General features: G+C 45.2%; 1 protein-coding gene and 1 long non-coding RNA gene across 3 annotated transcripts in view; one reads left to right on the forward strand and one right to left on the reverse strand.

Annotated features, from left to right (window-relative positions):
- ARL8B (ARF like GTPase 8B) overlaps positions 1-14,447 on the reverse strand; it is a 29,463-nt gene extending 15,016 nt beyond the window's left edge. Inside the window, exon 1 of the mRNA XM_035106586.3 lies at positions 14,120-14,447. Within this exon, the coding sequence (XP_034962477.2) occupies positions 14,120-14,242 (123 nt within the window). The 5' untranslated portion in view covers positions 14,243-14,447. The remainder of the gene's footprint in view (positions 1-14,119) is intronic.
- A 3,849-nt stretch (positions 14,448-18,296) lies between these two features.
- Positions 18,297-22,027, forward strand: LOC148686963 (uncharacterized). 2 transcript variants are annotated; one of them, XR_015948272.1, is made up of 3 exons: positions 18,297-18,429; positions 20,671-20,857; positions 21,510-22,027. It is a non-coding gene; the product is annotated as an uncharacterized LOC148686963 (long non-coding RNA). The 2 variants fall into 2 exon arrangements; XR_015948271.1 differs by lacking the exon at positions 18,297-18,429 and having other exon boundaries at positions 19,145-20,857.
- Positions 22,028-22,458: the final 431 nt, after the last annotated feature.

Here is a 22,458-nt window from a genome sequence, read left to right on the forward strand (position 1 = left end):
TGGCTTAGTCATGCTGGCCACATGACCTGGAAGCTGTTTGCAGCCAAAGCCGGCTCCCTCAGCCTATAGAGCTAGATGAGCGCACAACCCCAGAGTCGTACGCGACTGGACCTAATGTTCAGGGGTACCTTTACCTTTACCTGAGTGCAGAACACTAAATGCTTATTAAGAATGAGGTTAGCCCAAGTAAGTTTCCTATGATTGTATGTAAAACCTCAGATTTAATAGTGATCCAGCTCCTCCCGAATTCTACAGTAAAACAGATATGAGTCTATCAAGTTTAAATCAAAGACGGACAAGCAAGTACTTCCATGGTTTAAGTTTCTAAAGATGATACATCAAGAATTTAAAATGAAGGTATTCACTTGAGATTCCTAGTTTTATATATATCAGTGCAAAATGATTAATTTCCAGAATATACAAAAGCCAACTTTATTTGTATTGCAAAATGAAACAAGTTAATTACATTGACTAGCTGAGGACAGAATGCTGGTAGATCAATCTACTTTGGCATATTGGACTTTATATGGCAAAATGGGAATATTTTTATCTACAAAAGTAGGGTTTACTTTGGGATACAGTGGTGCCTCGCTAGACGAATGCCCTGCTAGACAAAAATTTAGCTTAACGAAAGGATTTTCTGATCGGAGGTTGCCTCGCTATACAACGAGGTTTTCTATGGCCACTGCTTCGTCGTGCGAAGCGTGGCCATAAAAACCTCTAGTCAGAAAATCAGGGCATTCATCTAGCGAAAGGGGAACCAGCTGTAGCAAGGGAAGAAGGCAAAGAAGATCAGGTGTCAGCGCCTCTCAGCTGATCTTCCTTTGCCTTCTTCCCTTGCTGCAGGTGGTTCTCCTTTGTGTTCCGTTGGTCTCTGCCCCGGCCGAGACCAGCGGAACACAAAGAGGAACTAGCGGGGGAGAAGCGGAGGAGGGGGGAAAAGGAACGAAGGAAGGAAAAGCAGCCCTTTCTCTTCCTTCCTTCCTCTCCCCCCCCGCCGCCGACAGGACAAATCCCGGGGTTCGGACAAGCTGCAAGTGCTTCCCCGAACCCCGGGATCTGTGCAGGCTCAGCAGCAGGGGAAGAGGAACAATTTCGTTCCTCTCCCCCTGCCGCCGACAGCTTCGTCTGATCCCCGCTGTGTCGGGCGGGGTGAGGGGAAAGCGGAGTCCGCTTCTCCCTCCCCCCGCCCGACAGAGGCGGCATTAGGCTGCAACAGCGCCTTCTCGGCGAAGGCAAGTGGGCGGGCTAGGTGTCCCCTGCTTGCCTTTGCCGAGGAAGTCTAAGCGCAAGCGGGATGGGGGGAAGCGGAGGAACTTTTCTCCGCTTCCCCCCATCCTGCCCGACACATCGGGGATCGTACGGGGCTTCTCAAGCCCCCTACAATCCCCGCTGTGTGACAGGCGGGATGGGGGGGGAAGCGGAGGATCGGCGGGCGCTGCTTGGGGAAGGCAGGCGGGCAGATGGCAACAGCCCGTGGAAGCTCCGGGGCTGTTGCCATCTCCCTGCCTGGTTCCCCAAGCTGAAGCGCCCGGGGAAGGGAGCCGAATTGCGGCGAGGGGGGGGGGCTTTTGCCGTTTACCTTCCCGGTTTACCTCTCCTTCCCGCTGCCGCCAAGCCAGTCCCCAAGCCGAATTGCGGCGTGGCGGGGGCTTTTCGCCATTAGCCTCCCCCTCACAGCGCCGCAATTCGGCTCCGTCCCCCGGGCGCTTCTGCTCGGGGAAGCAGGCAGGGAGATGGCAACATCCCGGGAAGCTGTGGGCTGTTGCCGTCTCCCTGCCTGCTTCCCCGAGCCGTAGCACATCGGGGGGCAGAGCCGAAGATCGGCGGGCGCTGTTTGCCGGGGTTGACAAGCCCCACAAGCAGCGCCCTCCGATCTTCGTGTGACAGGCGGTGGGGAAGGCAGGCAGGCAAGAGAGCAAGCGCCTGCCTGCCTGCCTGCCTTCCCCACCGCCAGTCCCCCGGAGCCCATAGGAACGCATTGATTAAGTTTCAATGCATTCCTATGGGAAACCGGGACTCGCTAGGCGAAAAAATCGTTACACGACTTGACTCGTGGAACTAATTAATTTCGTCTAGCGAGGCACCACTGTATATCCAATGCCACACACATCGAGTTCCAATTGCCCAATGGGACTCTCTCTTCTTCTCCCCTCTTCTTTCCCTCTGGAGCAGATTCTGAGGGGCTGCAGGAGAAAAGAGAGAGGAAAGCTCCACTGAGCAAGCAAAAGTCTGCTGCGCTAGCAGAGCAAGTGTTGGATACACCCTTTTAAGCTCATGACAAAGCAGATTACTATTCCAAAGAAGTTAAACAAAGCATACCAGTTTTGGAAGTATCAGAAGGAATACAGTTATTTCCATGTGTGGTGGACTTGCTCAACTCCAACAAAAAAAAAATGCAATGAAAGGTTTGGAACTGAGGTCGCTAACAGCATAAAATAACTTTTATAGCCATTGTATTTGTTAAAATGTGCAAAAGATGTGCAAAAGATGTGCAAATAATCAAAAGTAATCTTGCATGTTATTAAATGCTGCCAGAATATGCATGTAAAGCACTGGAAACTGCCGACAGAGCAAAGTAGGAAAACAAGTTATACGAGTGTACCACGATGTCAAAGTTAGCTGGTTGCATAAGAGTAGCAGAGAAGAGAATAATCCTTCTGCATCTAAAATGCCTCCCTAAAATACTGTACTGTGATTATCTGTCAAAAAGCAGCTCACTTCCAGCATCTCTTTCAAGTACTGAGGACGTACATATGGGAGGTGCCCTCATGTTCAGAAGGCTGCCCCATAGTTACCAAAGCACAGAAGACAGGCACCAAACCCTTGTTCCAAATGAACTCCGTCAGAGCTGGTGAATGGTATAACAGATTGTCACCACCATTTAAAAACCAAGCAGAAAAGCCAGCTTGCACCTTGGCCTTTAGGAGGGAGAGGGCTAGCCCAGGGCAGGCAAACATCTGACTAAGAAACCCAAGGTTAGCCATTTAAACTCTACTGTCTTGAACTTGCTTGTGCATGGATGTGGGCTGAATGAAGGCTAGCATCTTTTCAAGAACTGAGCCCACTGCTTCTGGATTTGATGGAAATGGAAGATGGGCAACATCAGAATAATAATGACATCGCATGCTTAGCCATCTTTTCCCATAGTTGCATACAGGTGTTGCAAGCATATGATAAAACTTTGCAGCACCTCTGTCAGGTAGGGCGGAACCAATGCCAAGTAGTGACCTCAGTTCCCATGTCTAACAAGTTATCCAAAAGGATTTGATGGCCTCACTATATCAAGCATCCCTGAGAGGTCCAGAAGAATGAATGACTATAGTGCTTCTGTCCAATTCAGATGGAAGTTATTGACCAAGGCAACCACAGTAGGTCACTGCCCGAAGGCACACGATGCAGCCTTTTGCTGAAGCTAAGTAAATTTCAGTTTGCAAAGTGCCCAGGTGGGAAACTGCCTGGGAATGCAATGTATGCCACCTCGTTTGCCATGGTGCAAGCAAGGTGGGAGATAAATTTACTAAACAACATATATCAACACAGGAATTATATTATTGGTTTGTCTAGAGCCTGTTACCAAAATATTAGCTTCAGTATGTTCTGCAGAATCAAAGTTAGGATTGCTTTGAAAAGCAAGTCATCACATCCTGCTTGCTAGACATCTTTCATTACCCAAGCAGTCTTTCAGCTACAATAGCCATTTAACAAGTAAATATAATCCTACAACACGCGTGGTGCTGTTTCTTTGATGCTTAGCTCTCTCCACAGCATCACCAAATCTCCATGCCAGACAACTTGCAGAAACATTAACATTTATTTAGCATAAGTTCAGCATACACTGACAGACCTACAATTTTAAGATTGTGAGAAATTTTAGTCTCTAAATCTTACATGAGAAATGCTTATTCTTTTCTCATATGCATGTACCTACTCGATCCAAGATTTACAGTGCTTACAAGCCATAATTGTAAACTTCTACATGTACCGTACTGCACCCTTCTTCCAGGGAGTTCCGGGTGGCACATGGTTTTCCTGTGAAGCGGTTCAGACAAAGAGACTGACAACTTTCCCAAGACCACCAGGGGCACAACGGAGATTTTAACACTATTTATTTATAGAAGTACTTATACCTGTATACAGAAATATAACGGCAGCATAAGCAACACATTAAATCAATAAACAGTGCAAAACAATCATTAAAATGACTGGCCGGTCAAAATAGCTTCAAACAGCTGTGTTGGCCAGTCAGCATAAAAAAGGTCTTCCAAGAGTTGTCACTACACCACAGAATCATAGTAGCCCTATATATATTATTCACTAAAACCATGCAAATGCATACGTAACTATCAGTTCACGTAAATAATATGATACTTGTCAGATCATAGTTTGCTGTGCTCAAACTGAAAGCAGTTAGGACACAAATTTTGTAGGTGGGGAACCACCACCTACAGTGATAATCCCTAGACCAGTGATGGCGAACCTATGACACGCGTATTAGACGTGACACGCAGAGCCCTCACTGCTGGCACGCGCCCCATCGGCCCATTCGAGCTGTTGTTGTTGGTGATATTGGTTTTTTAACCCTTTCTGTGCTGTTTTTCTGGCGCTTTGGCAGACAATGATTTGGTGTAACAGCGTTTGTTTTTTAACCCGTTCTGTGCTGTTTTTTTTTTTTTTTTTTGGCGTTTTGGCAGACTATGTCGGTGCTGCGTGTTAATTCCAGCGAAGGTATTATTCGGCCTTTATTTCTGTTCTCTTTCCCCCCCAAGAAAACGCAGCAGCTTTGGGGCATCCCCCCCAAAAGAGCAAAGCAACTTTTGCACCCCCCAAAAAAACCTCCAAAACTTTGGTTAGCAGCTCCCCCCAAAAAACTCAACAACTCTGGGCACTTTGTGATAAATAAGGGGTTTTTGGTTTGGTTTGGTTAAATAATTAGTTTTTGGTTTATTAATTACAGTTATATATTACAATTATACATTTTTGTTATTTAAACTATAAATATCGTGAAATTATGGGGGGGGGTTTCTCGAAGTGACACACCACCCAAGTTATGCTCGGTTTTTTGGCGAATTTTGACACACCAAGCTCAAAAGGTTGCCCATCACTGCCCTAGACTGATGTTGAACCTAAAGTCTGATTCAGTAGAACAAAGCAGTAAGTACAAGTTTCTGAAAGTTGTCCTATTGTTAGGCTACTGTAGAGTGAGTGTGAGTGTGAGTGTGAGTGTGTGTGTGTGTGTGTGTGTGTGTGTGTGTGTGAATGTATGGCATTCATACACTGCTTAACCCTAAGCATTTCTAAGTAGTATGCATAAAAACAAACCATAGAGAATAACACAATAAAAATTCATTGTAAAACTGGATAAAAACCGAACACATTATCTAAACTTGGGAGGTAAAAAAATCTTTTAAGAGATCTAGAAACATACATCCATAGCTTCCCACTCCATTTGGAACATTCCAGTTTTCCACACTGACAATTGCTAGTATCAGAACAAAGATTAATGCTGTTGCAATATTAAATTATGCAATAACAAGCATGTAATGAAATATCCAAAAGTGGAAATGTTGCTTTAATGGGTGACTTCCACTACTCTCAGAGCACCATATATAGCAGATTGCAACAACACCACACACCCTAATCCCAAACAGTCCAGCAGTAATAGACTCCTGGTAGATGCATGTGGCCAAATAATCAGAGTTCAAATTTAGCAGGGCGCCCAACACATTTTGCCCCTAAATATTCTCCATTTGCGAGCACCTCAAAAAGTCTGGGTGCCATTTTTGCGCCTGCCTGACACTCAAAGATTACTGAAATGTACGTGCTTTGAAGCCTCAAAGTATATGTTAAAGACAGACAATATGTTAAGGAGTTTAACAATAAAGAGTAGAGTGTTTTGAAAACTGAAGTATGGTACCAATATTTTTATTGTAAACGCCAAATGAAACATTTATTAACAATTTCTGATAAAAATGTGATATTAACAAGATGTCTCTTATATGAATTGCGTATTAGTTCATGCATATCAAAATAATAAAAGTGTCCCATCCCCCCAGTGACTAGACATTCTGTTTTGGCACCCACAACCCAGGTCCCGGAAACCATTTGGCTCCTAGCTGTTTCTAACACTGCAAATAATACTTCCCTCCAGCTCTGTAGTCCCAAGGCTACTAGCAGTTGGAGCCAAGTGGGAGTGGAAAATCAAGGTCTAGTGCAAAAAAGTTGTGAAGTATAAACAGCGACATCTGTTTTTTCCAAAGATTGTAATTTCTTACATAAAGGTCTCTGCAACACTGTCCCAAGTAGGACTTGAGGGTAAGGATCAAGAAGCCATTTTACTCAACTGGATTCACCGGCACAATGCAGTGCACACACACTGGCGTCAACATGGCTTTGCAATGTCCTCCCTTCCCCCCATTTTATTCTCACAACCACCCTGTGAAGTAAGATAAGACAGTGGCTGGCCCTAGTTTAGCCAGCAAGCCTCATGGCAGAATGGGCATTTAATACTAGACCTCTCCAGGTTTAGTAGGATACCAATAATCACTAAAACACCTCGAATCCTGACACAGTGATCTGTTTGGAGATCTATGGAGATTTTGTGGTCCTATTTCATGTCCTTGTCTTTTCAGATGTGGGAGTGATATGCAAACATGCACTGGTTCTTTAGAATCTGGATGCCTTCAGTTATAAAAAGGATTATTGAATTCATAGTTGTAGCATTCTTTCACTTTTAATGCGGCCCTTTCTGCTCATTGATAGCCTGTCAGAGTGACCATGCCCCCCTGACAGGAGATTTTAAACTAAAGCAAGCACAAAAAGCATGGCTGCAGATTAACACATGTTGCTTACAGGGCAACGACTGATGTTGAGGAGCCAGGTCAGCTGACTGACGGAGGCATAAACACACCAGTGTTTGATTTCAGCATTCATGAAAAGCTACACCACATAAATATCTTGCACTTGAGTCATCAATCCTCATCAGAAGTGGCCAATTAGACAAGGGTCTCCTACAAGAAGCTGCACAACCTTTCACTATGGTCTTGTCACTCTTGAAAACCTGAACTTTCACTTGTTTCCCCCCCCCCACACAGCAGCAAGCACAGAATTGTAGAGTTGGAAGGGATCCCAGGGGTCATCTAGTCAACACCTGCTAAGCTGGAATCTCAACTAAAGCACCCATCCAACCTCTGCTTAAAAATCTCCAAGGAAGGAGAGTCTATCACCTCTTGTGGGAGTCTGTTCCACCGTCAAACAGCTCTTACCATCAGAAAGTTCTTCCTGTTTAGTCAGAATCTCATTACTTGTAACTTGAATCCATTGGCTTGGGTCCTACACTCTGCAGCAGGAGAAAACAAGCTTGTTCCATCTTCTATGTGAAAGCCCTTGAGATATTGGAAGATGGCTATCCTATCTCCTTTCAGACTCTTCTAATTCAGGCTAAACTCCCTCATAAGACTTGTTTTCCAGACCCTGCCATGTGGGGCAGACGTGGTGCCCAGTGACAGGCAGGCAGTCAGGTAATGCATCCATAGTGGTGACTAGAGGAGGAATGACCGCTGGGAGAAGTGCACAAAGAAGAAACATCATGGTGCATCATGGTTTCATCTACTCCAGCTGCAATCTGACATCATGCTGCAATCTGACATCAAACATGGTTTCATCTACTCCAGCTGCAATCTGACAGTAAGAGCTGTTCAGGAGTGGAACAGACTCCCACAAAAAGTGGTGGACTCTCCTTCCTTGGAAGTTTTCAAGCAGAGGTTGGATGGCCATCTGCCATGAATGCTTTAGCTGAGATCCCTGCATTGCAGGGGGTAGGACTAGATGTCCCTTGTGTCCCTTCCAACTATTAAGATTTAAGTATTAATTGTTTGGATAAGCAGCAGATACAAAAACAGAACCCTCACCAGGGTTGCATGTGGCAAGCTACTCGGGGAAGCCAAGAGAAGCAGCAACTTCGCCCTCTTTGAAGCAAAGATGTCACTATAATCAACAAGGGTGCATGCAAGCAGACAGGACGGTTTTTATTTTATTGCCCAATAGATTTCTGGAGGTGTTTGTGTGTTACACAGACAGCTGAAGCCTGCAGCAGCAAGTGTACAGTGTCATTACTCCTTGTGACACAGCAGGAGGAGGTACCTTACTTCTACAAGAGCCACATCATTACTTCCCTCATCACTTCTATTTCCATCCACAACTGCAGCATGTTCCACCCTGCATAAGATATCCAGGAGCATTTAAAGCAGAGAGCCTCTCCTCTCCAAAGGCTTGTCATAGCATTTTCGATGCCAGGCTTCTCAATGCTACAAACATCAAGTTGGGTAATTCCCCAAATGCCAAAAACCAACACAGGGTTACGCAGCAGCAGTAGCCATTCAACTACTGCCAAGGATATTCAGAAAAGGTTAGGAGAGCAGATACAGCTCTGCTTTCTCTTATTGATGTTAAAATCAGTATGCTGATATTCATAGACTGGTATTAGTTTGAAGAAGTGTGCATGCACACGAAAGCTTATACCAAAATAAAAACTTAGTTGGTCTTTAAGGTGCTACTGAAGGAATTTTTTTATGGTATTAGTTTGTGTTTCTAAAAATGCACCCCAAGTTTGCTAAATCCCAAGTTTTTGCTTAGCAATTGAAGATTACTTCAGCAGTCTTAAATATTTGGAGTTCAGATAGAGGAGGTTGCACTCACAAAGAAGCCAGACTATCACCCTCATGAGTCATGCTATTACTACATCTGTCCAGAAAACAAGTAATGATCCAGTTTGGCTGATGACTGGATAAGAGCCTACACCAAGCAATGACCAGCCTTTCTCCTAGAATTGAAAGTTCTGGGAATCCAGCTCTCAAAACATTTAGTCCCAGTACAGTATGGAAGCATTTAGGCTAGCTTAGCTCCCTTGAAGTTGCTCAGGCAGGCACTTGGAATGATAACGCTCAGCTGAAAGTAAAGTTGTAAGATATTCCCAGCCCACACATACTATCTTACTTTTACAGTGAAATCCTAAAAAATGCACACTCAGACACAAGCCTCATTGAATTCAATGAAATTTACCCACATGTAAGCTTGTAAAAGACTGCAACCTTAAGTTGTTTAAATTAAAGAGAATCAGCTTCCTTCCCTACTCAAGCTTCACATGCCACACAAACATCCCTGACCTTATTATTGATGGAATAATAATAATGCAGGTGGTTAATATGTTGTTCAAGTTCTGGTAACATTAGTCAAGTCTTTTCTATTAGCCATTTTTATATTTAACTGAAATCCTTACTACCAGACTACCCATATATAACTGAGCTGTCAGGCTGGCAAGCTATTAGAATGCAATATTTTATACTTACCTTGGAAGGATAGGGAACTTCACTCTTGGCCGGGCTTCCTCAAACTCGGCCCTCCAGATGTTTTGAGACTACAATTCCCATCATCCCTGACCACTGGTCCTGCCAACTAGGGATCTTGGGAGTTGTACGCCAAAAACATCTGGAGGGCCGAGTCTGAGAAAGCCTGCTCTTGGCAATAGATCCAATACCAAGGCGAAGCACAGTGGATTGTACCCACCCAAGTTTTACTCAGGGTAGAGCCACTGAAATGAGCAGACCTAGGTTAGTCATTCTACCGTATTAATGGGTCTACAGTATGACTTATGTTCAACCCTGCATTTTCTTAGGTGCTTATCAGTTGCAATCATCACAGAATAAAGATTCCTATCATCACTAGCATACAGTCCAAGTGACAGAAACACAAACCATTGAGGTTTAATACTGAAGCCGACAAAGCTCTTTTATTTCACGCAAGAACGAGTTTGCAAGAATACATATTTAATAGATTTCAGCCAGTTAAGTCTTGAGATGTGTTAGATCCCAACCAAGCAGTAAGTTACACAATTTCAATTCGAAGAACCAATCCTTCTCCCACCCCGTCCAATGAATGGTACTTTTCTTTAACAGGCTAAATGATTAAATTAAATTGTTTACTTTTTAAATGCAAAAGGACATTACTTCTACATAAGAAATTTACACTCCTTTAAATTGGGCTGGAAAGATATCCAGTTCTTTTATCACCTACCGTGTTTCCCCTTTTTTAAGACACCGTCTTATAACTCCCCCAAACAAACAAACAAACACAGGGTGTCTTATTTTCGGTGGGGTGTATTACGGTATGATCTGCCCGACTTCATTCTGCATCCCTCCACACTGCCCACTATTGTCCTGGGGTCAACTCACAAACCCCCAGCTTCTCTTCTGCCTGGAGAGAGGGCTTCATCCAGGAGTCTTTTCCAATGCTGCAGCCGCCAGTTCCGGGCGGCGGGGAGGCAGGCCTCCTCGGCCGGGCCAGGTGGAGGCCGCTGCAGCCGCCTGAGGGAAAAGAAGTTTGAGGGCGGCGGCGGCGGCGGCTCCTCAGGGGCTGCCGGCTGGGAGGCAGTTCCGGGCTCGCTCCTTCCCAGATACGGAGCCAAACTCCGAGGAGGCGGAGAAAGCGACCCACCCCTGGCCGCCTGTTCCTCTGCGTTCGCTGCGGCTCCTTGTGGCTCCCCAGGGCCAAGGCACCCAGTGGGAGAGAGGGAGAGAGGAGGCGGCGAGCAAAGAGCTTCCTTCCCTTCTCGCCCGCCTTTTTGACCGTCCCACCCCCGGGCAACCGGCCACCTCTGTTCGCCTCAGCCGCCGCACACCCTTTCCCCGCTGTGCGCCCCGGCTGGAGGAACGCGGGCAGCCGGCTGGGGAAGAAGGGGCAGTTGAGGGAGGGTAGAGCGGCAGCGGGGCAGCTGGGGGTGACTGAGGGGAGAGAGCCCTGGTTTGGGCAGGGTGGCGGCCAGCGGGGCGCTTTTCCTTCGCGAGGTGGGCGCTTCAAATGGCGTTTTAAAATGCCATTTTCCCTCCTCAGGGCTGACTTTGCTGCATTCCTCCTAAGCGCGCGCTACAGCTGAGCCAGGAACAGCTGATTCCCGCACTCCAGCTGATCAGCACCTCCATGTTCTGCTTCCTTGCTTTGCCCGCGCCTGGGCGCTCCGAGCGCTTGCTGCTGCTGAGCGCCCCGCGCTGCAGCAGCCGGTTTCAGGCCCCGAGTTGGCAGACATGGAGGTATGTCTTATTTTCAGGGTATGTCTTATATTTCTCAAATGCTTAAAATTGCTGCCCTGGCTTACTTTATGACTACGTCTTAAAATAGGGGAAACACGGTAGGCACCTTGACTTCCAACAGTGGTTTCTATGATTTGGGAAGAGGGTATGGTTCCCAGTATTCAACACATACCTGGCTTATTTTATTCCTGTTAAGTTGTAATATGGCATAATAAACCGAGGTGCCACTGTATTTAGAAGGCATCTCAAATGAGCCTATCACTATTATGGAGCATATGCCTACCACACAATGATGTTCTTTGAACTTAATACAGTAACACAAAGCTCAAGTGCAAAATGTTGTTGTTGTTTTTGTTGTTGTTGTTGTTTATATACTGCTCTTTATCAAAAGATCTCAGGGCGTTCACAAGAAGATATTTAAATCATTCTACAGTAGTTGCTTAGTAGTATTTACAGATGCAATCTTGTCAAGACTCAGACTCAAGATGTTTCCCTGAAAAAATTGAAAAAATGCTTCATCTATGGACCTAACCCCTACTACGGTAATTTGGGAATAAGCCCTACTAACTCGTTTCCAAGCAAACATGGTAAGGATCACACTCCTAATTTTCCAAACTATTCTTTTGCTCACTCTTTGTCATAAGCACTACTTTTAGAAAAGTAAAATGCAAACAGTTTCAGATCTCATTTAGAAGATCCCCTCAGAAGTTTCATTACTGTACTGTGTTTGAGGCAAGGTCTAAGCAACAAACAGGACAAAAATATCTACAAGCAAAGCACATTACACTCCAATGGTCCCAAGCCAGTACAGACCAGAAAGCATTTCCCAGGCCTGCAAGGAAGCTGTTTTGTTGTCTTTTAGAACCATATTACGGACTAAATTTATCCAACAAACTGCTACCATTAAAACCTACAGAACTGACAGAAGTAGGCCTACCAAAGCCAAAAACGATCTTAAGTGTAGTAAGTAGAGGCCAGTTTGCCCCCCAAAGTAAGAGCACTGTTTTAGATTTAATCTAGCAAGACAATGCTGCATGCCCCTGATAATGGCACACAACAATCAAGAAAATGTAGCATCTTGTTTGTTGGAAGTGATGCAATCAAGTCATTTAGAAAGACATCATCAAAGCTTTTTATGAGGCAACTTCAGCATAGATAAGCAAGTTAATGGCTAAACTGAGAGGCACATTCTGCAGCTGAGTCCATTGTGGAAGGTTTCTTGCCCCATCCCAAACAGCAACCTGACCCCACCCTCCTATTGTTAATGCACCGAGGGGGGAAATCTTGCGTTATTGGCCGAGGGAGCCGGCGTACAGCTTCCGGGTCATGTGGCCAGCATGACTAAGCCGGTTCTGGTGAACCAGAGCAGCACACGGAAACGCTGTTTACCTTCCCGCTGTAGCGGTACCTATTTATCTACTTGCACTTTGACGTGCTTTCGAACTGCTAGGTTGGCAGGAGCAGGGACCAAGCAACGGGAGCTCACCCCGCCGTGAGGATTCGAACTGCCGACCCTCCGATCGGCAAGCCCTAGGCTGCGTGGTTTAACCCACAGCACCACCCGTGTCCCATGTACATGTAGTCATCCAATAAAAGTAGTAACTTACATAAACAATTAAAAAACCATCATCAGGTTTAAGTGATGGTAAAATGATACTCCCAAATACAAACAAAAGAAAAAGAAAGTAAAGACTGAAACCTCTAAAGAGTCTGGAAAAAGAGGTATGCCAACCTGGCACCAAAATGATGTTAATACTGACATCAAGCAGGCCTCACTGGGGAGAGCCCTCCATAGACACAGCCAGAAAGACAGTGCCACCACCTTCCAAACTTCTTTCAGAGGAAGTACCTGGAGAAGATATATATGTTTGAGTATACCACAAACTGCTTAAGTGTTGCCCTTCAGAGGGTTTACGTCATCTTAGCAAGCAAGGTTTTTTTATCCTTAAAGGTGCCCTAGAAAAACCTTCAAACAAAATAGATAACATTTATATTTTAAATGTCTTGAAAGAGCTCAGACATACCTAGGGTTTCTGGATAGCCTCCAAATATTGGCTAGGCCCATCCTTACTTAAACTCATGTGGCACCTTAACACCACTCTTGAGTGCACACTGGTCTTGTATTATTAATTTTGAGCAACATGCCCAACTGTTAACTTCCACCAGAGAGAGAAAGGCTCAGGAAGTCATCTCCAAACCAAAGCAAAGTCAGTTAAAAGCAGGCAGGCCCTTGGTCCCCCCACAAACACTGGGGAGAGAAAAGTGTTCTCCACTGGGAAAGTCACACCCACAGAGAGTCAGGATTATAGCAGCTTCAGGGAGAAGAGTTGCAGCTTCTTCTTTTGCCCATCCCAAACAAGGCTTGCTATGCAAAGAGCTTCAGACCTGCCTAAGACATGACAGGGCTGGGCAAGGCAGGCTAACACCCACCATTCCCTAGTCCAGCCCTCCTCCAGAACTCCTTGAATCCACGTTGAGTGTCTGGAGGCAACCAAGTGGGCGAAAGCATCACCTGGCTCATCCCCACCCCAACCTCCACGGCTCGCCTAGGTCCGGGAAACAGCAGAATTAAGTCCCTAAACTCTTCTCCTGTCCCCCGGTTGTACCGCTTGACATGTGAGCAAGCTGCACGTCTGAATGCCAGCCCACCCCGGAAAGAAAGTGGAAAGGCCCTTTGCCCTATCCTAAGGAGATGGCGTGGCCTTTTCCCTCACATGCTCCCCCAAAGTGCTGGGACTTTTAACCCCCGCACGGGGCAGAACTCAATGGGCTGCAGGAGGCGGAGGGAAAGCCGAGGGCGGGGCGGGGAGTCGCTTTTAAAATAACCATTTGGTGTTCCTCTTCCCCCACCCACCCACCCAAAAAACACAACCCCACTCTACAACTAATGGAAAAATTACTGTGCATGCATTTGACTGGGGCCAAAGAGGGGAGGAGCGAGAGCAGCCGCCCATCTCTAGCTCAAGCGGGTATCAAAGGAGAGGCGGGAGGGGGCAAAGTAGGGACTCCCCGGGGTGTGAAATCACGCATCTCACCGCGATGACGTTGACGAAGGTGGTCTTCCCCGAGTACTGCAGCCCGACCAGCGTCAGCTCCATCTCCTCCTTCCAGAACAGCGACCGGAACCAGTCCAGCAGCCGAGACAACAGCGCCAGCATGATGGGGGGGGAGGGGGGTGCAGGTGGTGGCGGCGGTAGAGGCAGCGGCAGCAACCAGCGCGCTTCTCGTCTCCCTTCCCTCGCCTTCCCTTCCTCGTGCCTCCGACGCTCCTTCTTGCGACGGCGCCTCGAGGCCGAATCCGGCGGCGGCTGCTTCTCCTGGTTCTCCTGCTTGCTGCTCCTGCTGCCTCCCGCTCCCCGCGCGACGTGGGTCATATGACGGGGATCGCCTAGTCGCGTCAGGGCAAGAGCGGGCTTGTTCCGGCAGCCGCGCGCCGGGGAGGCTCCACAGCGGCCCCTGCCGGCAGAGCGGCGCAGGAGGACCGGGGAAAGGAGCCTTTTCGGGAAGGAGCGGTATATGTGCGGCTTACGCGCAGGAAAGTGAAGGGGAAGGGATGGGGGGGACGACTCACGGGCTGCCTGCCCCCTAATTTTAAAGGTTTTAAAGGACTCTGCTACGCCGCTGTCCTCGACCAGGGAGGCTGGTTTTCTCTGACGGCCCGGTCGGAGAGTTAAAGCGAAATGATCGCTGGTCATTTTAAAGCGTCAGGAAACGCGGCTGATAGCCTTGCCCTTTAGTGATACCCCGCCTTTTCCTTACCCGGACGGGTCTCAAGACGGCTTACAGTGGGGTGCTGAAAACGAGAGCCGCTGAAAACGTAGGGGGGCGGAGTATTAAAAAACCAATGAAACGTGAATAGCCTAAAATTGAAACTGTGTGTGTGTGTGTGTAATAGATTTTATATACACTTCGTATCATATACTTTGTATCATTTATAACAAATAATAATTTTATATATGCATGTGTGTGTGTATGTGTGTGTGTGTGTGTGTGTATGTATGTGTGTATATATATATATATATATATATATATATATATATATATACACACACACACACACACACACACACACACACATATAGACACACATACATATAGACACACACACATATATACATATGCATATACAGTATATAATTATTATTTGTTATGAATGATACAAAGTATATGATACGAGAGATTTTACTTTCTTGGGCTCCTTGATCACTGCAGATGGTGACAGCAGTCACGAAATTAAAAGACGCCTGCTTCTTGGGAGAAAAGCAATGACAAACCTAGACAGCATCTTAAAAAGCAGAGACATCACCTTGCCGACAAAGGTCCGTATAGTTAAAGCTATGGTTTTCCCAGTAGTGATGTATGGAAGTGAGAGCTGGACCATAAAGAAGGCTGATCGCCGAAGAATTGATGCTTTTGAATTATGGTGCTGGAGGAGACTCTTGAGAGTCCCATGGACTGCAAGAAGATCAAACCTATCCATTCTGAAGGAAATCAGCCCTGAGTGCTCCCTGGAAGGACAGATCGTGAAGCTCAGGCTCCAATACTTTGGCCACCTCATGAGAAGAGAAGAATCCTTGGAAAAGACCCTGATGTTGGGAAAGATGGAGGGCACTAGGAGAAGGGGACGTCAGAGGACAAGATGGTTGGACAGTGTTCTCGAAGCTACGAACATGAGTTTGACCAAACTGCGGGAGGCAGTGGAAGACAGGAGTGCCTGGCGTGCTATGGTCCATGGGGTCACGAAGAGTCAGACATGACTAAATGACTAAACAACAACAACATATGATACGAAGTGTATATAAAATCTATTAAAGGCATACAAATAGTTATGCCGAGAACAACATGGCACCAGCCCTTTCATTAAAAGCAGTCATTTCCCAAAAGTGTGTTAGGAAAATGTATTCACCTGTCAGAAGGGGAACAGCAAGGAGGGAGCCAGTTTAGCATCTCTTATAAATACCATGAGTTTGAGCAAACTGTGGGAGGCAGTGCAAGACAGGAGTGCCTGGCGTGCTATGGTCCAAGGGGTCACAAAGAGTCGGACACGACTAAACGACTAAACAACAACAACAATAAATACCAGAGATGCAGGTGGCGCTGTGGTCTAAACCACTGCGCCTCTCCTCTTGGGCTTGCTGATCTGAAGGTCGGCGTTTCGAATCCCTGTAACTGAGTGAGCTCCCATTGCTCTGTCCCAGCTCCTGTCATTCTAGCAGTTTGAAAGCACAACAGTGCAAGTAGATAAATAGGTACCACTGTGGCAGGAAGGTAAACAGCGTTTCCGTGCACTGCTCTGTATATTATTTCAATTAGTGGATGCAGGTTTAGAATGATCAGCTAGACTGTGTGATTGGCAGGGGATGGACTAGAAGGGCCAGGAAAAGAAGACCTGGGAAGGAAAAGAAGACCTGGGAAGGAAAAGAAGACCTGAGAGGCAAGTGGCTAGGTGGCTGAAGACTTTTTGGAGATAGCTAAAGCACTTGCCTGAGGCTGAAGAGACAAGAGGAGAGCCTGTCTGCAGCGTGAAACAGCTTAAAATGTTAGTCTTTGGGGGCTGGTAAGGGTTATCAGAGAGAAGATTTCCAGGGCAGTACAGCAGGACAACTCTGAATTCAACATATCAGTAAAAAGTTGGAGGTGGAAATAGATTCTAGCTGCTGGTGTTAGTGAAACTTAACAAGGGTGGAGAAAATAAAAGGGTAAAATAAGTTGTTGGTATTTAAAGTGAAAATAGCAAGTTAACAAAGCATGTACACATTTAAAGTTGCAGTACTCTTATAAACCTAGGAAGTTGCCTTAAACTAGCTTCATTAATTACAAACCCTGAGTTTAAAACACACTTCTTTAGAAGATGCCCCAAAAGCTCACCAGGGTTGCCTTCTGAGCAGTCAAACATAGGATTTCATTATAACATGCCATGACAGATCTCTGTCCTTTTTTAAAGTAATTTTTATTGAGATTCTTAAAACAAATAAAACATTTCTGTTTTTTACCATTCCAGTTCCAGTGCCAAAGGTTTGCAATTGTTCTGCAGCGTTTTGTCACGCAAACCTCTTGTGTGCAACCCAGGAAGTTCAGGAAGCTCCTGCAGCCAATCGGAAGCTGCACCTTGGTTTTCGAACGGTTTCGGGAGTCGAACGGACTTCTGGAATGGATTAAGTTCGAGAACCAAGGTTCCACTGTACTGTCTATTGCTCTCCTGGAAAATGGCAACAGAGACTCATTGAGCCCAGTTCTAGGGAACAGTGCGTTAACAATAGGAACAAACGTATGTTTCTCTGATTCTGTCTTACTAGTACAGTCAAACCTTGGTTTACACCTACCTCTGTTTACGACCGCTTCGGCGAGCGACCGCCGCGGACCCAGAAGTGTTTACATCCGGGTTCCACGGCGTCGGATGCGCAGACACATTCTGCGCAGCGCGCAGATGCGCTCTATCAGCGCTCTGTGCACGCGCAGAAGCCTGCCTTTGGGGAGTGACCGCTTCGGCAGAACAGATTGTGGTCACAAACCGAGGTACCACTCTACTCTCTGTAGCATACTGTGACAGTCAAAAGTACAAGGAGTTTGTAGATACCGGTAGTAGTAGTAATGTGTTTGGGCAACATAGCCTCAGACATGGCAAGGATGGGTGTGTCTGCTCATACATATAAAACAGGCATCCCCAAACTTCGGCCCTCCAGATGTTTTGGACTACAATTCCCATCATCCCTGACCACTGGTCCTGTTAGCTAGGGATCATGGGAGTTGTAGGCCAAAACATCTGGAGGGCCGCGGTTTGGGGATGCCTGATATAAAACAAGGGCAGGTGCTTTGTATCTGGTGAACATATTCCAGCATTGCCAAGAGTTATTGTTAAAATAAGCTGTGACAATGTAATATGTAGCTTTGTGCCAATTTTACTGAAGAAGTCTCCCAAGTGTGAAAGAAAACAGCAAATGCTCAGAAACAGATTGTCCAGAGAAGTGAAAGGCAGGAAAATAAAGGACCCCTGGACGGTTAAGTCCAGTCAAAGGCAACTATGGGGTTGCAGAACTCACCTCCTTTTTCAGGCCAAGGGAGCCAGCTTTTGTCCACAGTCATGTGTCCAGCATGACTAAACCGCTTCTGTGCTCACTGTGCATCTGCCAGGGCTGGAACTGGAAGAGCTAGAGATGCCACACAGGATAAACACACTTGCTGCCACTGCAAGAAAAGGTCTCTGAGAAGACAGCCAGATCATTGCAAAGCTAAGAGAACAAGAAATACTACTCTGTGTGGAACCCATCTCTGTGTGGAGGTTATCCAACGAAATGAGAAGAATTGGCCACAGTGTATTGTGCAAATTGGGAAGATACCAATCCAGGTAAAAGCGAGTAACGTGACTTATGGTATGAGAGGTGCTGTGGGGTTTCTGGGGAAGCCAGTCAATCAGCGTGAATGCCATGGGGCAATTATTGTTGAAGAAATGATGACACCTGGGAGGAATATAAGGAAAAAGAAGTGATATTTCAGGAAGAGCAAGCAAATCATTTGTTATCTTCTTATTTATGGTGTATAGAAACATTTAAGTTTGGCAATAAGCTTTTTATATCCTTCTGAGGCTGTTGCATGGGGGCGGAATGCAAGGGAGGCAAGAAATATTTTCTATGGCTGCTTCTGGTAAACATGCTATTTTCCTGGGGGCTCAATTTAACAGTACATTACAGTTACTAAATGGTGTCTCCATACCACAGCTTTTAAAATATGGAATCTGTGTATATAAAGCTCACACATTCCTGTATCTAGTCTGCTTTAATTCACTCCTCACAAATTATGTTTCTGGAATTTGTGCTGCTGAAAATGATTTTTTCCAATAAATGACAAGTGACTGTGTATATGGATATTTGCATCTGATGCTTGTATATATCTTTACATGGCTATTTGCATAAATGTTCCTCTTATTAATTTCTGAAAGAATGTTTCAAGTTAACACTTAAAGCTCATTATCGCTACCATCTATATTTGCATTTTCAAGTTGAATCCAACATCTTATTCCCCATGAAAGCACATTTCAAGACGTAATTCAAAATAAGGTGATAGGAGTTTGCATGGATGCCCAAATAACAATAGCTCTGGAGGCAATTGGGCAATATTGGATTTGAAGGGACCAGAAAGGCCACACACTGAGTTGGTCACAGTTTTGTTGGGTATTGGGGTGATTGCCTAGGACCCCCAGTTTGCGTATCAGTTACTCAGTTTGGGTGGCCCTGCAAAACACGGGTTTTGCATTACAAAACGATTACAAAACTTCACCACCAATCTGGAGAGGACCCCAAATTTCAGGGTTCGCAGTTAATGAGGCTCCCTAAACTGAGTCAGACCACTGCTTTATCTAGGTAAGTATTGTTAACTGGCAGGAAGTCTCAGGAGTCATCCACAGCCCTGCTTAGACATGGCAGGGTTAACTCTGAGGCAGTTTGCAAACAGCAAGCCCTGTATCATTTAGCCACCGTTCTCTGTGAAATGTACTCTCCCAGGCTCAACTCCTCTTTCCCAATTTGTGTATAAAATTGTCATAATCATAATAGTTTATTTATACCCCACCCATCTGGTTGGGTTTCCCCAGCCACTCTGGGTGGCTCCCATCATAAATAATAAAGCGATAAAACATCAAACATTAAAAACTTCCCTAAACAGGGCTGCCTTCAGATGTCTTCTAAAAGTCAGACAGTTGTTTATTTCCTTGACATCTGATGGGAGGGCATTCCACAGGGCGAGCGCCGCTACCAAGAAGGCTGTCTGCCTCGTTCCCTACAACTTTACTTCTCACATTGAGCAAACCACCAGAAGGCCCTCAGAGCTGGACCTCAGTGTCCAGGCTGAACAATGGGAGTGGAAACTCCCATAACATAAAAGCACACTGTAGTGTTACCACAAGCCACTCTCGCCTATCCAACATGCAATATGCATAGAAACTATATTTGCATTAAAATTGTAGTTGCTAGTGAATTTTAATTTTTTAAAATACCCTTATTTTTTTCTTACTGCTTAAGTATTTCTAGACCACCTAACCAGGAGGGAAGCAACATCAAATATAACCAGAACATTCTTTCTGCAGACAAAAGAACTGTGTGTCTTGAACATTGTTATGTCCACAGAATGGTCCCCAGGAGAGTTAGTTTATTTATCAGATTTTGCACTTGCCCTTCACCAAAAGGTGCCAGGGCAGCTTAAAACAACAATACAATTTAAAATCAGGAAAAGCCAATATATAATAAAAACACCCAATACAACAGATTGGAATGTTGCCTCTCTAGGTCACTAGCACCTCACTGATTAAACCCTTCTAGGGTTTGCACTGGGAAAAGTGAAAACCAAAAACTGAAAGTCTTCATTAAGAACTACCTATGGGGATGGACTAAATTAGTGTGACACACCATCACAATCCTTTAAATTCCTTCTGGATTAAAACTTCCATGCAAAATAGCAGATTCTTCATTAGAAATGTGAAGGGATAGAAATACAGCACTCTGCAGTTATAGAAAATCATAGCCAATGGGCAACTGTTACTGATCTTTACCAGAAAACCAGGCTGTGTGCTACTGTATCATTGCTGTTTCTATAGGACTGCTCTCTGGACCAAGCATGGTAGACCAATCAATGGAAACACCTTGAGTGGAAGTTCTTTAGGGAAGAGCTGCAAAACTTACAGGACGTTTAAGGATTGGGCTTTCCTCTTGGTGCTGCAAAGCGGACTTTGAATTGCCTTGGGGAGAAGATAGAGGATGGTTCCTGAAGTTGCTGAGATAAAGGTATGTGAGGTGAGGGGAGGAAGAAGGTTAAGAAGGCAGAGAATGACCTTCTGGTTGTTTAACAAATATTATTTTAAACATTTTTTAAAATTCATTGTAAATCATTTCCCAGTATACCTTAACCTTTTTACAATCCCACCATGATAAAAAGTCCCTTCAACCTCTTTACGCCTCCAACATTCCCTCTGTTCATTTTTATATATTTTGGGCAGTTTCACCGGTGAGATATACCATCTATACATCATCTTCATATAATTTTCCTTTAACAATATACACTCTGTGAATTTCAAATTTACTTTCCAAAGTTCTGTCCAATCTTCAAATTGTATGTTGTGGCCTGTGTCTTGTGCCCACTTAATCATTACTGATTTCACTTCCTCATCTTTCGTTTCCCATTCCAAAAGGATGTTATACATTTTCATTAAGAATTTTGTGTTCTCTTCTATTTCTTCCTTTTGGGATTTAGAAACCAACTTTGAAGGTGTCCCATTTCCCAAAGATGGGGCAGGAGGCAGGATGTCTGAAATGCATCTTGTGATATGACACCGTGGGCCTTCCATTCAAAGAAGACAAAGTCAGAAACCTTATTGAGTACATCCAAGCCCCTAAGCATACTTAAAACCATTCTTTATTGTTTGCTTCTTATCCCTAGGTGTTCACAGATGTGCCTCAAAACAGGAGTTTCCGTGTGGAATGATTTCTGGTTGTTCCACACACAACAGAATGCTGATTGCTGCGCTGGCTCCTCAATTGTTACAAAGCCCATTCCATCACCACCATGTGTAGCTCCTTCAGCTCCCAACATTAGGAACCTATTACCATAGAGCTTCTTTTCGGGAGTGGCTGTACATTGCCCAAACAGCAAGTGCCCTTCTGCAGAGGAACTCCCCACGTGCCATTACTGTCCATCTTTTGTACACAGCCTCTGCTCTGCTCCTCATGACCACCAGATGGCATCTCGGTTCCAGGTTTGAACAAAAGCTCACCTTTCTCTGTATGAAATCTAAACAGTACATGGGCAGTTTAGGGTTTACTTTTTCCTGCTGTACTTGTATATTTCATATATCGTATTTGCAATGCCTGCGTGGTTAGCCATTTGGAATGCTTTGGGCATGTGTTTTATGAACTGGTTTGTTCACAAGTAAAGAAATTAAATAAACTAAACTGTTAGTCTTTGTTGGGAAACCAGCACAAGAGCACTCTTTCCTCTCTGGTTTCACAGAAACTGGTATTCAGAAGCAACACTGCTTCCAAATGTGTGGCAGAATATAGCCATCATGGCTAGTAGCCACTGATAACCTTCTCTTCCATGAATTTGTCTAAGCTTCTTTTAAACCACCCACGTTGTTGGCCGTTGCTGCCTCCTATAGCAGTGAGTTCCATAGTTTAACCATGGGCTACGCGGAGAAATACTTTCTTTTATCTGTTCTGACTCTTCCAACATTCAGCTTCATTGGATAGCCATCAGTTGTAGAGTTATGAGAGAGGGAAACAAAACTTTTCTCAACATCCTTGTCTACGCAATGCATAATTTTGTAAACTTCTGTCATGACACCTCTTAACTATTACTTCACAATCTCAACTTTTAATGACCCTGAACA

Source organism: Zootoca vivipara, chromosome 2 (assembly GCF_965207765.1).
Source record: "Zootoca vivipara chromosome 2, rZooViv2.hap1.1, whole genome shotgun sequence".
Lineage (NCBI taxonomy): Eukaryota > Metazoa > Chordata > Lepidosauria > Squamata > Lacertidae > Zootoca > Zootoca vivipara.